At 31.9% G+C, this 12,377-nt stretch overlaps 1 protein-coding gene and 1 long non-coding RNA gene across 2 annotated transcripts; one reads left to right on the top strand and one right to left on the bottom strand.

The window, feature by feature from the left end:
- Window positions 1–4,735: 4,735 nt before the first annotated feature.
- Window positions 4,736–8,745, top strand: LOC112422023 (uncharacterized). Its single transcript, XM_039831888.1, has 4 exons — window positions 4,736–5,240; window positions 5,387–5,963; window positions 6,051–7,093; window positions 7,439–8,745. The coding sequence occupies exons 1-4, from the start codon at window positions 4,736–4,738 to the stop codon at window positions 8,743–8,745; spliced, it is 3,432 nt and encodes a 1,143-aa protein (XP_039687822.1).
- Window positions 8,746–9,106: 361 nt separating this feature from the next.
- On the bottom strand, window positions 9,107–10,082 carry LOC120579704 (uncharacterized). Its single transcript, XR_005645458.1, has 3 exons — window positions 9,795–10,082; window positions 9,533–9,591; window positions 9,107–9,148 (listed from the first exon to the last, which is right to left on the bottom strand). It is a non-coding gene; the product is annotated as an uncharacterized lncRNA (long non-coding RNA).
- Between the last annotated feature and the right edge of the window lie 2,295 nt (window positions 10,083–12,377).

Here is a 12,377-nt window from a genome sequence, read left to right as displayed (position 1 = left end):
AAGGGTGTGTTAGTTATTATCCTTATATTATTATATACTATATTATTTTTTTAGACCATTTAATTATGGTTGATGTACCACATATTGAAAGATTTATAATTAAAATTTACATTTCAAAAAATCAAAGAATATAAAACATAGTGAAATGTAATTATACTTTCCTCAACTTAGGCATAATATTGATATATAAATAAGTAACTAATATTTACAAGTTTTTTTCCAATGACGTTATATTTATATCTAAAAGCATGAAATAATATAAACATGTTCAATTTTATAATAATAATGATAATAAAATATTATTGTTCTTTTTGTTGAAATCAAATTAGTTCTACATTAGCACACAAAAAAGGAACATAGACATACTAATGAAAGATAAAAAAGAAAAATTGTCCTTTGAGTAGAAGTAGCACACCTATTTCAGCACAAAAAAATAAAAATATACAGCTACCTAGACATACTAATGATCATCGTATTAATTACTTATTATTATTATTATTATTATTATTATTATTATTATTATTGTTGTTGTTGTTGATGTATCCATTAATTTTTGTAACATATCATATTATTAGATATCAATTTTTCATCTGCATAACATAAAAAATCATAAATGTTGCATAAATAATAAATGCGTACATGTATTTTAAGCTACATTTTCCTTACATGTCACCTCACCAAAACTCTCCCTTTGTAACCAATCTCTCATACTTATGCCATGTGGCTCTCTATTTCATTTTTTAGCTTTTTTCTTTCATTATTATTATTTTTTGGTAGAATCATTCATCTATTTACTACACATTTATTTGTATATAATATTGATGTTGATACATATTCAGATAGTTCTTCTATTATGTAACTTCTATTATGTAACTGTCAATTGTTCCACCGTCCATCTTCTTTTATTTTATTCAGGTTTTTAATTTATTAGCTAAAACAATAGGATCAGATGAACACATAGTCGTATTTCAACATTCAGAGGTGCTATTTCTAAAAAAGTTATTTCATTGAGCAGAGGTGCTAGGATTAGATCATCGTTTTATTTTTATTTTTATTTTTTTTCCCCCGTCCATCTTTTTTTTCTTCTATTTTCTACATGATCTATATATTTATTGACTTCTTTATCATATAAATTGATGTGGCTTTGTAACATCAAATTCTCATACAATATCAGCAACTAAAACATTCATGTCACAGTTCCTTCTTTCGCTGCTTATATTGTTGGTTCCTACTCATGCAAACAATCATGTCAAGATTATATAATATTGTAGTTTAGCTTCATGATTACTTACATGTTCAGCCATGGTTGCCGCCTCTTACATTCTCACATCCAATCAGAATACCTTGCTTCTCTGTTCTCACATCTAAACTGAACCGCTGACACCTGTGTTCTCTTTCTTCAACCTTCATTCCTTTCTCGCGTCTCACCACCCCTGCGTTCAATACGACAACCTCCGTTATTTCTATTTTCGTTGTAAATATATGTTTTTTTTTTATTCTTTAATCAGTAAAGAAACATGAATCAAAGTTCAAGTATAGTATTTCAGACTTCTTTTGGATTCTCATATATCAAATGATCAACATTTTTTACACACATTAACATCTAAACCATCTCATGTATCTATGCTATGGTCTACATATGAAGTAATTAAACTTACAATTTTACAAATATTAATTTCATAATAGTCATGTCATACATAATGCTTCTATTCTTATTTTTTTATTGTTTAATGTATACCATAAACCAGTAAATGCTACAGAACATGTTGAGGTAGCGACATCGGAGAAACACAACAAAAGAAAGACAAATACAATGAATATCAACGACACATCAGAGAGGCATAACAAAAGAAAAAGATATGCGATAAATATCAGTGACACACTAGAACTCCAACAAAAAAATGGTTAGTCGAAGCTATTTGGTGGACTCATTTTATATTTGTTACATTATCTATGTTATTAAATTGTTAATTTTTATATTTTTGCTTTTAATCTGTTCCATTTTATAATTCCCAATAATAAAAACAGAATATCAACACAAACAAAAACTTGCTGGGTTTCGACAAGCCAGGTTGAATAGGAAGCAAATGCTCAGTTTGAGGCGGAATAAAGGAAACATTGCTGCATTTTTCGGTGAAATATAAAATTTAGGACATACACATGGATTATTATAGCTCATGCTTTATAAAAACTCACTAACGTTATGGCCTAACGGCCAACTTATTTTCATTACTTATGTTGTATGCACTTACTCTTTGTCAGGAGACACTTACCAACAGTGTAACGTAGGCACATCAACAACCCAAGACATTAATAGCAATACTGAAAACGTTTGTGCCACGTTTGAGCTCCGACACACAAGTGGTTGGTTTTATGCATTTCATTTATCAATTTAACATTTAAACAACTTAAAATATTTTACTTTCAATCTTCTTATTTTTAATTGGTTCCATTTTATTGTTCTTAATGTTGTAAACAGAAGAACAAAATATACAACGGCTTGCAGGGTTTAAACAAGCCAGATTAAAAAGGAGACAAATCCTTGATTCAAGGCGCCGTTGCCCCACTTTTGCAGCATCCATAGGTGAGAACAAAATAAGAACTAAATAATTCATGAGTCATACATACTAACTTTGTAACTGTTCTAACATTTTCCAATTCTCGGTACATTCGAGGTGTCACATCAACACCACAAAATATACAACGCCTTGCGGGGTTTAAACAAGCCAGATTAAAAAGGAGGCAAATCCTTGATTTAAGGCGACATAGACCCACCTTTGCAACATCCATAGGTAAAACCAAAAATAAAACTAAATAATTCAGAGTCATACATATTAACTTTGTAACTGTTTTAACATTTTCAAAATGTTGGTACATTGGAGGTGTCACATCAACAGCACAAGACAGTAATAGGAAAAATGAAAACGTTTGTAGCACTTTTGAACTACGACACACAAGTGGTGGGTCTTATGCATTTCATTTATCAATTTAACATTTAAACAACTTCAAATATTTCATTTTAAACTTCTTATTTTTAATTGGTTTCATTCTATTATTCTTAATCTTATAAGCAGAAGAACAAAATATACAACGATGTGCGAGATTTAAACTAGCCAGATTCAAAAGGAGGCAAATCCTTGATTCAAGGCGACCTAGCCCCACATTGGCAGCAACCATAGGTGAAGAAAAATAAATAAAACTACATAGTTTTTAATTGTTCTAACATTTTTCAATTCTCGATACATTCAATGTGTATTTAGTGGAATATTTATGATAAATTATATTTTTAAATTAATTTTCATATATAGTTCATGATAGTTTAAATTATATTTAAATTAAATCTTAGAAAATTAATTTAAAATTTATCAAAGACTTTAATTTAAATAAATAAAAATCTAACATTTACTACTTCTATTACATCTGCTTACTCTTCGACAGGAAATAAGACATCCAAACCCATAACAACACATAAAAGGACAAATACCAAAAGTATTCACAGTACACATCGAATCCAACACAAAAGTGGTTAGTGTTATCTCTTTGCATGACCAATTTAATAGTAGCTTATAATATTTAAATACAATATTTAAATGCACAATGAAACCATCATAGCTGCATTTATTACCTTTTCTGACTCCCGGTGCTTAAGACTCTAAAAAACGACTAACGTGAACTGATAATATTCGATATATATACTCTCAACAGGAAACAACAACCAACAAACTGGGTCAGTCGCATCTAGAACACACGGCAGAAGGATGAATCCAACAAATGGTTAGTGTGGCTTATTTCTTTAAACAACTTAGCATTGCAAAAACCAATAATCTTTCACTTTAAAATCTCATTTGCAGACCATGTCCAAACTTATATGGATCTCGGCCATCCAAATTTTGAATGCGAAAAATGTGGAAGCACAATGTGGTATAATGAGAGAGCTGATAAACCACGTCGACCAAGGAACCTAACATTCTCTCTTTGTTGCCTGAAAGGGGATGTCTCCCTAGAGTTTTTAGAGCAACCACCAGACTACTTGAAGGAACTTTTAGCTTACAAAGGTGGCAGACACTCCGTTAAATTTAGAGAAAAAATACGGGCATATAATTCTATTTTTGCATTCACATCCATGGGTGCTAAAATAGACAACACAGTGAACTTACGTCCAGGCCCATATGTGTACAAAATTAGTGGTCAAAACTATCATAGAATTGGTGGACTCATACCTGGCCAAGGAAAACAACCTAAATTCTCCCAGCTTTATGTCCATGATACGGAGAATGAGATCCAAAATCGATTGAGTTCGCTGAATGGTGGGAAGACTGCACGAGACCTTGATGCAGATATTGTCCGGCGCCTAAAGGATATGCTCGACATGAATAATTCTGTAGCCAAATTATTTAGAATGGCAAGGGATAGATTATCTGCACCGGACAACAAAGAAGTTCGCATAAGGTTGATTGGCACAAGATCAAATGATTCAAGACAATATACAGCACCTACCGCAACAGAAATTGCTGGTCTCATTGTTGGAGATTTTGGTGAATCAAATGGACGAAGAGATATAGTTATTGAGCATAAAACAGATGGCCTGCAGAGAATAAAAGAATATCATCCAAAATTCATGGCAATGCAATATCCTCTGTTATTTCCATATGCTGAGGATGGATTTCACCTAGACATTTATTATTCTCAAAATCATGCAAAAAGAAAGAAAAAGAAAAAAAGAAAAAAAGTTACCATGAGAGAATATTATGCTTACCGGATACAACAGAGGCCCTGTGAAGCAAATACTCTTATTATTGGTGGTCGACTGTTCCAACAATACGTTGTTGATGCATTCACGGCAATAGAAGAAGAGCGACTGCGCTGGGTTAGACAGAATCAAACAGTGTTGCGTACGGATCTGTACAGAAATGTATGTGATGCAGTTGTGCGTGGAGATACAATAGCTGCTGCTACTGGGAAGAGAATCGTTTTGCCATCTTCTTTTACAGGTTGCCCTCGATATATGGTTCAAAACTATCAAGATGCCATGGCCATATGCAGGACATTTGGAAATCCTGATATCTTCATGACATTTACTGCTAATCCAAAGTGGCCAGAGATTCAATACATGCTTCAGAAAATACCAGGTCAATCTGTCGATGATAGACCGGACATCAAGACAAGAGTTTTTAAAATGAAACTTGACCAGCTAATGAAACACATAGTGGAGGGGCAATATTTTGGTAAAATTATATCAGGTAAAAGTACATGGAATAAATGTTCTCACATTCTAAAAAAAAAAAATTAAAGATCAATTTGATTCAAATTGTTTATTCAATCTATATGATACATACATGTTATACTAATAAAGATTTGTTTTTTTTCTCTCTTTTTAAATTGACAGCCATTTATACCATAGAGTTTCAAAAAAGAGGTCTGCCACATGCACACATACTATTATGGTTGCACCCAAGCAATAAGTATCCCACCCCGGAGGATATAGATAAGATTATTACTGCAGAAATGCCATCTAAGGAAGATGATCCAGAATGTTTTAATGCGGTAAAACAGTTCATGCTGCATGGACCGTGTGGAGATGCAAATATAAATGCACCTTGCATGATTGATGGTATTTGTAGTCGAAAATTTCCCAAAAGTTTTTTCGATGAAACAACAATAGATAGAGATGGGTTCCCGACGTATAGAAGGAGGGACGATGGAAGACATGTGAAAAAAGGAGATATCAATTTAGACAATCGGTATGTGGTTCCATACAATCGAGGTTTGTTGCTGGCATTTCAAGCACATCTAAATGTTGAATGGTGCAACAAGTCAAGAGCCATAAAGTACCTATTTAAATATCTTCACAAGGGCCCAGATAGAGCAACAATGGTAATAGAAGATAATGTTTTGGGCAACAGAAGCACAAATGCAACTCATATAACAATGGTTGATGAGGTCAAAACATTCTTGGATTGTAGGTACGTCAAGGTAGTTATAGGGAATACTCTAATAATGATCACAATGAATTTATAACCATTTCATCTTTTATGCATTATTCATTGTAGGTATGTATCGGCATGTGAAGCATGTTGGAGGATATTCAATTTTGACATACACTACAGAAATCCGGCTGTTATGAGATTGAGCTTTCATTTGCCAGAAGAACACTCAATCACTCTAAGAGATTCAGAGCAATTGTCAGACGTAATTTCAAAGGAAGGAGTTGAACATACTATGTTTACAGAATGGATGCTAATGAATTCAATGAGCTCGGAAGCACGTACATTAACGTATTCTGAGTTTCCCAAAAAATTTGTTTGGGACGAGACAAAAAAAAAGTGGAAAAAACGGAAAGCTGGAAGAACAATCGGAAGAATTTATTATGCACATCCAACTAGCGGGGAGAGATATTACCTCAGAATTTTACTGAATATTGTTCATGGTCCAACAAGCTATGAAGAAATAAAGACAGTGGGAGGGGTGACTTATCAGACATTCAAAGAAACATGTAATGCTCTTGGGCTATTGAATGATAACAGAGAGTGGAATGATGCATTGAATGAAGCATCACAGTGGGCCACAGGCACTCAATTAAGAGAGTTATTTGTTACCATTTTGCTTTATGGAGAAGTGGCAGATATAGGGAAACTATGGGAAACTAATTGGAAAACGTTGTCTGACGATATTGTCTACAAAAAGAGAATATTGTTTCAACACTCCAGATTGGAGCTTAATGATGAACAGATTCAATCATACTGCTTGATTGAAATTGACAAGATTTTGGTTCGTGCTGGAAGTTACCTTTCTGATTTTGATGGAATGCCGTTGCCAAATAGTGAATCCTTTGAAGCCACGGAAAACCGACTTATTGTGGAAGAGCTTAGTTATAATGTTGATGACCTGAAAAAAGAACACGAAAGATGTCATCCATTGTTGAACGAACAGCAGATTGATATATATAATAATGTTATAAATGCTGTCAACACTAATATTGGTGGACTCTACTTCGTGTATGGCCATGGAGGGACTGGCAAGACTTTTCTATACAGAACAATTATTGCAAAACTCAGGTCAGAAAAAAAGATAGTACTTGCTGTTGCTTCTTCAGGTAACCCATCACTTTTTCAATCCCTTATATAAATTTACATGTTGTCTATTTGTACTTATAAATATGTCAGTCCATACACCCTTATTTCTGCGCTTCATTGCAATATTTATTGTACAAATTACTATATGTACCAAATTAGCAACTATTATATGCTATAATCTATCTAATATTATATGCTTTTCTTCTGCACAAAATATAAAAAAAAACATACAATTTTTATTCAAATATATAAATATATATATATATATATATATATATATATATATATAGATAGACATAGACACACACATATGCTTGCATGCATAAATATATTTTCAATTTTTTTTTTAATTTCATTCTTGACAGGTATTGCATCCCTCTTGCTTCCTGGAGGAAGGACCGCTCATAGTAGATTTAAAATTCCTCTTGAGATCTATGAAGACAGCACATGCTCAATAAACCAAAATACTCATCTAGCTGATCTAATGGTTCAAACAGATCTCATAATCTGGGATGAAGCACCAATGACTCAAAGATATGCTTTTGAAGCTCTTGATAGGACACTTAAAGACATAATTGGTTTCAAATTTCCGGATAGGGCAGAGCAACCATTTGGAGGAATGACAGTTCTTCTTGGAGGAGATTTTAGGCAAATACTTCCTGTAATACCAAAAGGTCGAATACATGATATAATTCAATCATGCATCAACAAGTCTTTTTTGTGGGACTACTGTACAATATTTTCATTGTCCAAAAGCATGAGGGTCAGAAATACTACCTCTACAGGCAAAGAACATGATGTGATACGTGAATTCAATAAATGGCTACTTCAACTTGGTGATGGATACATTCAAGCACAAAGCCGACGTGGTGAAGATTTTGCATCGTGGACGACGATACCAGATCAATATCTTATCCCACCAATGGGTGATCCACTCAAACAAATTGTGGATAACACTTACCCAGAATTAAAGAGCCATCTGTGGGATGAAGAATATTTCAGGGAAAGAGCAATACTCACTCCTCTAAATGAAACAGTTGATGAAATCAATAATTATATTGTTCAGTTTACTGATGGAGAAACAAAACAATACAGAAGCTCAGACGAGATTGACAAGATAACTGACAACATATCAGATCAAGAGCTCATGTATCCTGTGGAATTTCTAAACTCCTTAAATATTAATGGATTTCCAAGACATTGTTTGGAGCTTAAAGAAGGAATGCCTATTATGTTATTGAGGAATATCAATCCGGCATTAGGAATGTGTAATGGAACAAGACTTATTATTACGCATCTAGGAGAGCGAGTAATAGAGGCTAAAATAATTACAGGATCTAACGTTGGTTCAAAGGTGCTAATCCCCAGAATTGTTCTTACTTCGAACGACTCTAAATGGCCTTTTCTGTTGCGCAGGAGGCAGTTTCCAATTAAGGTGTGCTATGCAATGACAATAAACAAAAGTCAAGGCCAGTCATTAAATTATGTGGGATTATATTTGCCAAGACCTGTATTTAGTCATGGACAACTATATGTTGCCTTTTCAAGAGTCACTTCCCCAGAGGGACTGAAAATTCTAATTGTTGAGCGTGATGAGAATTATGTACAATACACGAAAAATGTAGTGTACCATGAGGTATTTAGTGGTCTTCCTCAATGTAAATATATTTGATGCACTGTTTTCAAATCTATCTATCATTCACAATAACTTTAGCAACTACGTTATTCATTGTTAACTAACACACTTCGATTTGTACCATTGATTTTTTACAATAATAACCGCGAATCCCAAGTAATCGGACTTTTTATAACAGAATTTAAACTTCAGAACCTTAATAAAGTAAAATCCTACAAACACAACAATAACCATTTGAATCATTTCAATGGTGAAAAAACTTATTAATGGTTACAACCGTAAGTTTCTATCTACACATCAACTAATATCATAAATTGTTCCAAATGAGCAGCCAATGTTAAACCAATAACTAAAATTATCATATCAATTGATCAATGTACCTTATACGAAGCAGCCAACTACTAATTGGCAAACACTATCGATCCTTTAACTCACATACCTAAAAAAAAAACATTTTATCAACAATTACAAAACTGAACTGAGTTCAACAAATTGAAACTAAATCCAAAACAAAATTTAATATAAGTAACATGTGTACAACAATAGTAGGAGGATGATTGTCGCCGAACTCGGTAACGAATTCAACAGACAGCTCAACGGAAACTAACCCAGAGATGAAGAACAAAATATTCAAATGTTTACATTTTAATAGTTTCTACATTTTAATATAACCATTTTAATAGTTTCATTGGTGGAAAAACTTATTAATGGTCAAAACCACAAAAAAAAAAAAAAAAATATCAAATTTACGCATAAATGGTTCCAAATGAACAACCAGTGTTGAATCAATGACTAAAATTATCATATCAATTTATCAATGTACCGTCTATGATGTGTTCCACTGCTAATTGCCAAACAGCTTCCATAGTTGAACTCACATACCTAAAACAAATAACACAATTCATCAACACTGACAAAAATGAACAGAGTTCAACAAATTAAGAATACATCGAGAACAAAATTGAAAATAACTAAAAAAATGTGTAAAACAATATCCCGATCTCACTACCGGATTCAAGTTGGGCCTCAACCGAAAAAACCCACAAACAAGAACAAAAGATAAAGAAGAAGACAACTGACATCACCTTCTTCTCGGTGCTCAACGGTTCTGCGATTGAACCGTCGTTCGTTCACTCGACATCAACGAAGAACCATCTCGGATAATAACACTGCTGGCATCAGAAATAGGCACAAAGTGTTATCTGAGGATTATCTGCAGAAAGTTGCTTCTATTGGTGTCAGAAAGAAGCGTTCGTCTCATCAACATCATTCTTTTGGAACGAGTAGTGATAAAAAGGAACGATCCAACGATGTCTTGAAAGTGGTCAAAATAATACGTAGAGATAAGAACCATAACCTGTCAAAGGAAAATTTGCTAGGCTTTCGAAATCTCAATTTGATGGGGAGGATGTAACTTTCAACTCAAGAATTTCTGTAACGATTATCAAGAATATAGGCTTAAGAAGAATTGCTTTTTTTGAAACATATAGGCTTTCGAAGAATTGCTTTGCCTTTCCAAATTATCGAGGATTGCCGTGTTCATCTTGGTTGAAAGGAGTTTAAAAAATTCACGTTTTTAGGGATTCAGTTGTGTTCTCTTTTCTTTCAAAATCACTTTTATGTTTAAATATAAAAAAAATTCCTTTTTATTTTATATTGTTCGTAACTTTTCCTTCTTTTTTTAAACAAAAAAATTAAAAATCTTACTCTTTAATTTTGATTAGATATGTTATTAATAACTTTTTATTTTTTATTCAATCAACTACTACTTCAGTATGAAATTATAACACTTTTTGATTAAAAAAAAAAAAAAAAAAAACCCTTTTCATATTTTCGACTAACAAAAATGCATCCAAGTTTTTACCCTTTTTTTTTTGATAGTCCAAGTTTTTACCTTAAAAATATGGACCTACAAACCATTAATTTTATTTTTTTGATCAGTAAACATCTGATTTTTTGGAACTGAAGAACTTTAATTGCGGTCAAATATAATCTTTAATGGTGGAATCAATTTTTTTATTAAAGAACTCAATTTTTAATATACTTGATATCATTGTATCATTTGCTTTAAATATTTGCTAAAATAATGTTATTTTAAAAATATAAAATGTCCAACATTTTTTTTATATAACCAAATAATGATCTGATGCATCAACTAAAACAATTTAATCAAACCCGTGCAACGCACGGGTTGTATCCCTAGTAAATAGAGTTATATACATGTCATATTATAGGCTCAACTGAATAAATTTATTCTGACAACTTTAGTACATGGTTGATTTTAACCAGGTCCTAATTTTGACTATAGCCAATGATCAAACTTAAACAAAAAGAAGCTTTTATGTGATATTAATGGTCTTAATTAGTTATTCATCATTGGTAAGTATAATTAAGGTACCATATAGTATATAAAATAAGAATTATATCCATACAATATTTAGTATACTTATCAGTAAGAATACTATTATGGTAGGGTATAACAAATTATGATATACTAATTTATTTTATTTTATTTTTGACAAAATGATATATTAATTAGTTGATACTAGATATAAATTATGATAATAATTCTGACATATATTCTTAGCTCTTTTTCATTTAAATATATTACTATCTAGTGTGTTGATAATAATTGATTTATTTCCTTGCAGCAATATGTGGTCAACACATAATAAGATGTGATATTTTTATTTACACCGACTAATATCTTATTAACTTAATAGTGGCATTGTAACATATTAACTATTTTTGATATAACCAGCAACTAATGTAAAATCATAAACACATCAATTTAAGAGTAACCTTATTATGCCTAAAATATTAGGTGTGATATAACTTCCATTGTCATGCTATAATATATAAACTATCTAATTAATCTTAATATGTTACGATTAGATTATATATTGGTACCTTTAGATTTTAGAATTGATAATTAGAATAGAACAATTAGTGGTACATAATATTGTTTAAAAAGCTAGAATATGTTATTTGATCGAGATTGCAGTTGTTACGCTTGGTTGAGTGTCTCTGACCTTAAATAAAATGACCCTATCTGGTCTTTATTTATTTTATGTGACATAGATCATTTAGATTTATACAAACAAACATTTTAAACCCAAACACTTAATGTGATAAATATTGTGAAAATGCTTATGAGATACGTAGGGGTAAAATAGTTAAACCCACACAATTCTAATATACTTATGTGTAAATAAAATAGGTTAAAAGACGTAGGGGTAAAATTGACAATTCGCGAGCAATTTGTAAATAGAAAAATTTAAATTTAAATTACATATTAAAAGACATTTGCCCCTACTTTTTTCATTTTGTGTTTTCATTTCCCTCTCTCTATCTCCTCTCTCTCTCTCTCTCTTTCTCTCTGATGGCTGCTGTAATGGAGTTCAATCGGGAAGTGGACAAACGAATCAAAAAAGGAGTTCAACTTCTTGGAAGAGATTGGATGGGCATGATTCATCATCCTGGACTGAATCTTCAAGATTTCAATAACAATGCTATTCGAGTATGTATTTAGCAGAATTTCCAATTTCCTTTTCTGATAGATTTACCTAATTTTGTATAAATCATTAAGATCGAAGTTTATTGTTATATTTACGTTTCAAGTTAAATTCAATTTCACGATTCAAGTTAAATTTCACGATTTCAACTTA

This window comes from Medicago truncatula, chromosome 3, assembly GCF_003473485.1.
Source record: "Medicago truncatula cultivar Jemalong A17 chromosome 3, MtrunA17r5.0-ANR, whole genome shotgun sequence".
Classification (NCBI taxonomy): domain Eukaryota; kingdom Viridiplantae; phylum Streptophyta; class Magnoliopsida; order Fabales; family Fabaceae; genus Medicago; species Medicago truncatula.
The sequence above is the reverse complement of the archived record's forward strand: the minus strand, read 5'-3'. Positions and strand labels throughout refer to the sequence as shown.

Excerpts from the sequence above, each read along its gene's own strand:
- LOC112422023 (XM_039831888.1), top strand. The coding sequence starts at position 4,736 with ATGAGAGAATATTATGCTTACCGGATACAACAGAGGCCCTGTGAAGCA. Across the intron at positions 5,241-5,386 it reads TTTTGGTAAAATTATATCAG|CCATTTATACCATAGAGTTT; the intron begins GTAAAAGTACAT and ends TTAAATTGACAG. Across the intron at positions 7,094-7,438 it reads ACTTGCTGTTGCTTCTTCAG|GTATTGCATCCCTCTTGCTT; the intron begins GTAACCCATCAC and ends CATTCTTGACAG.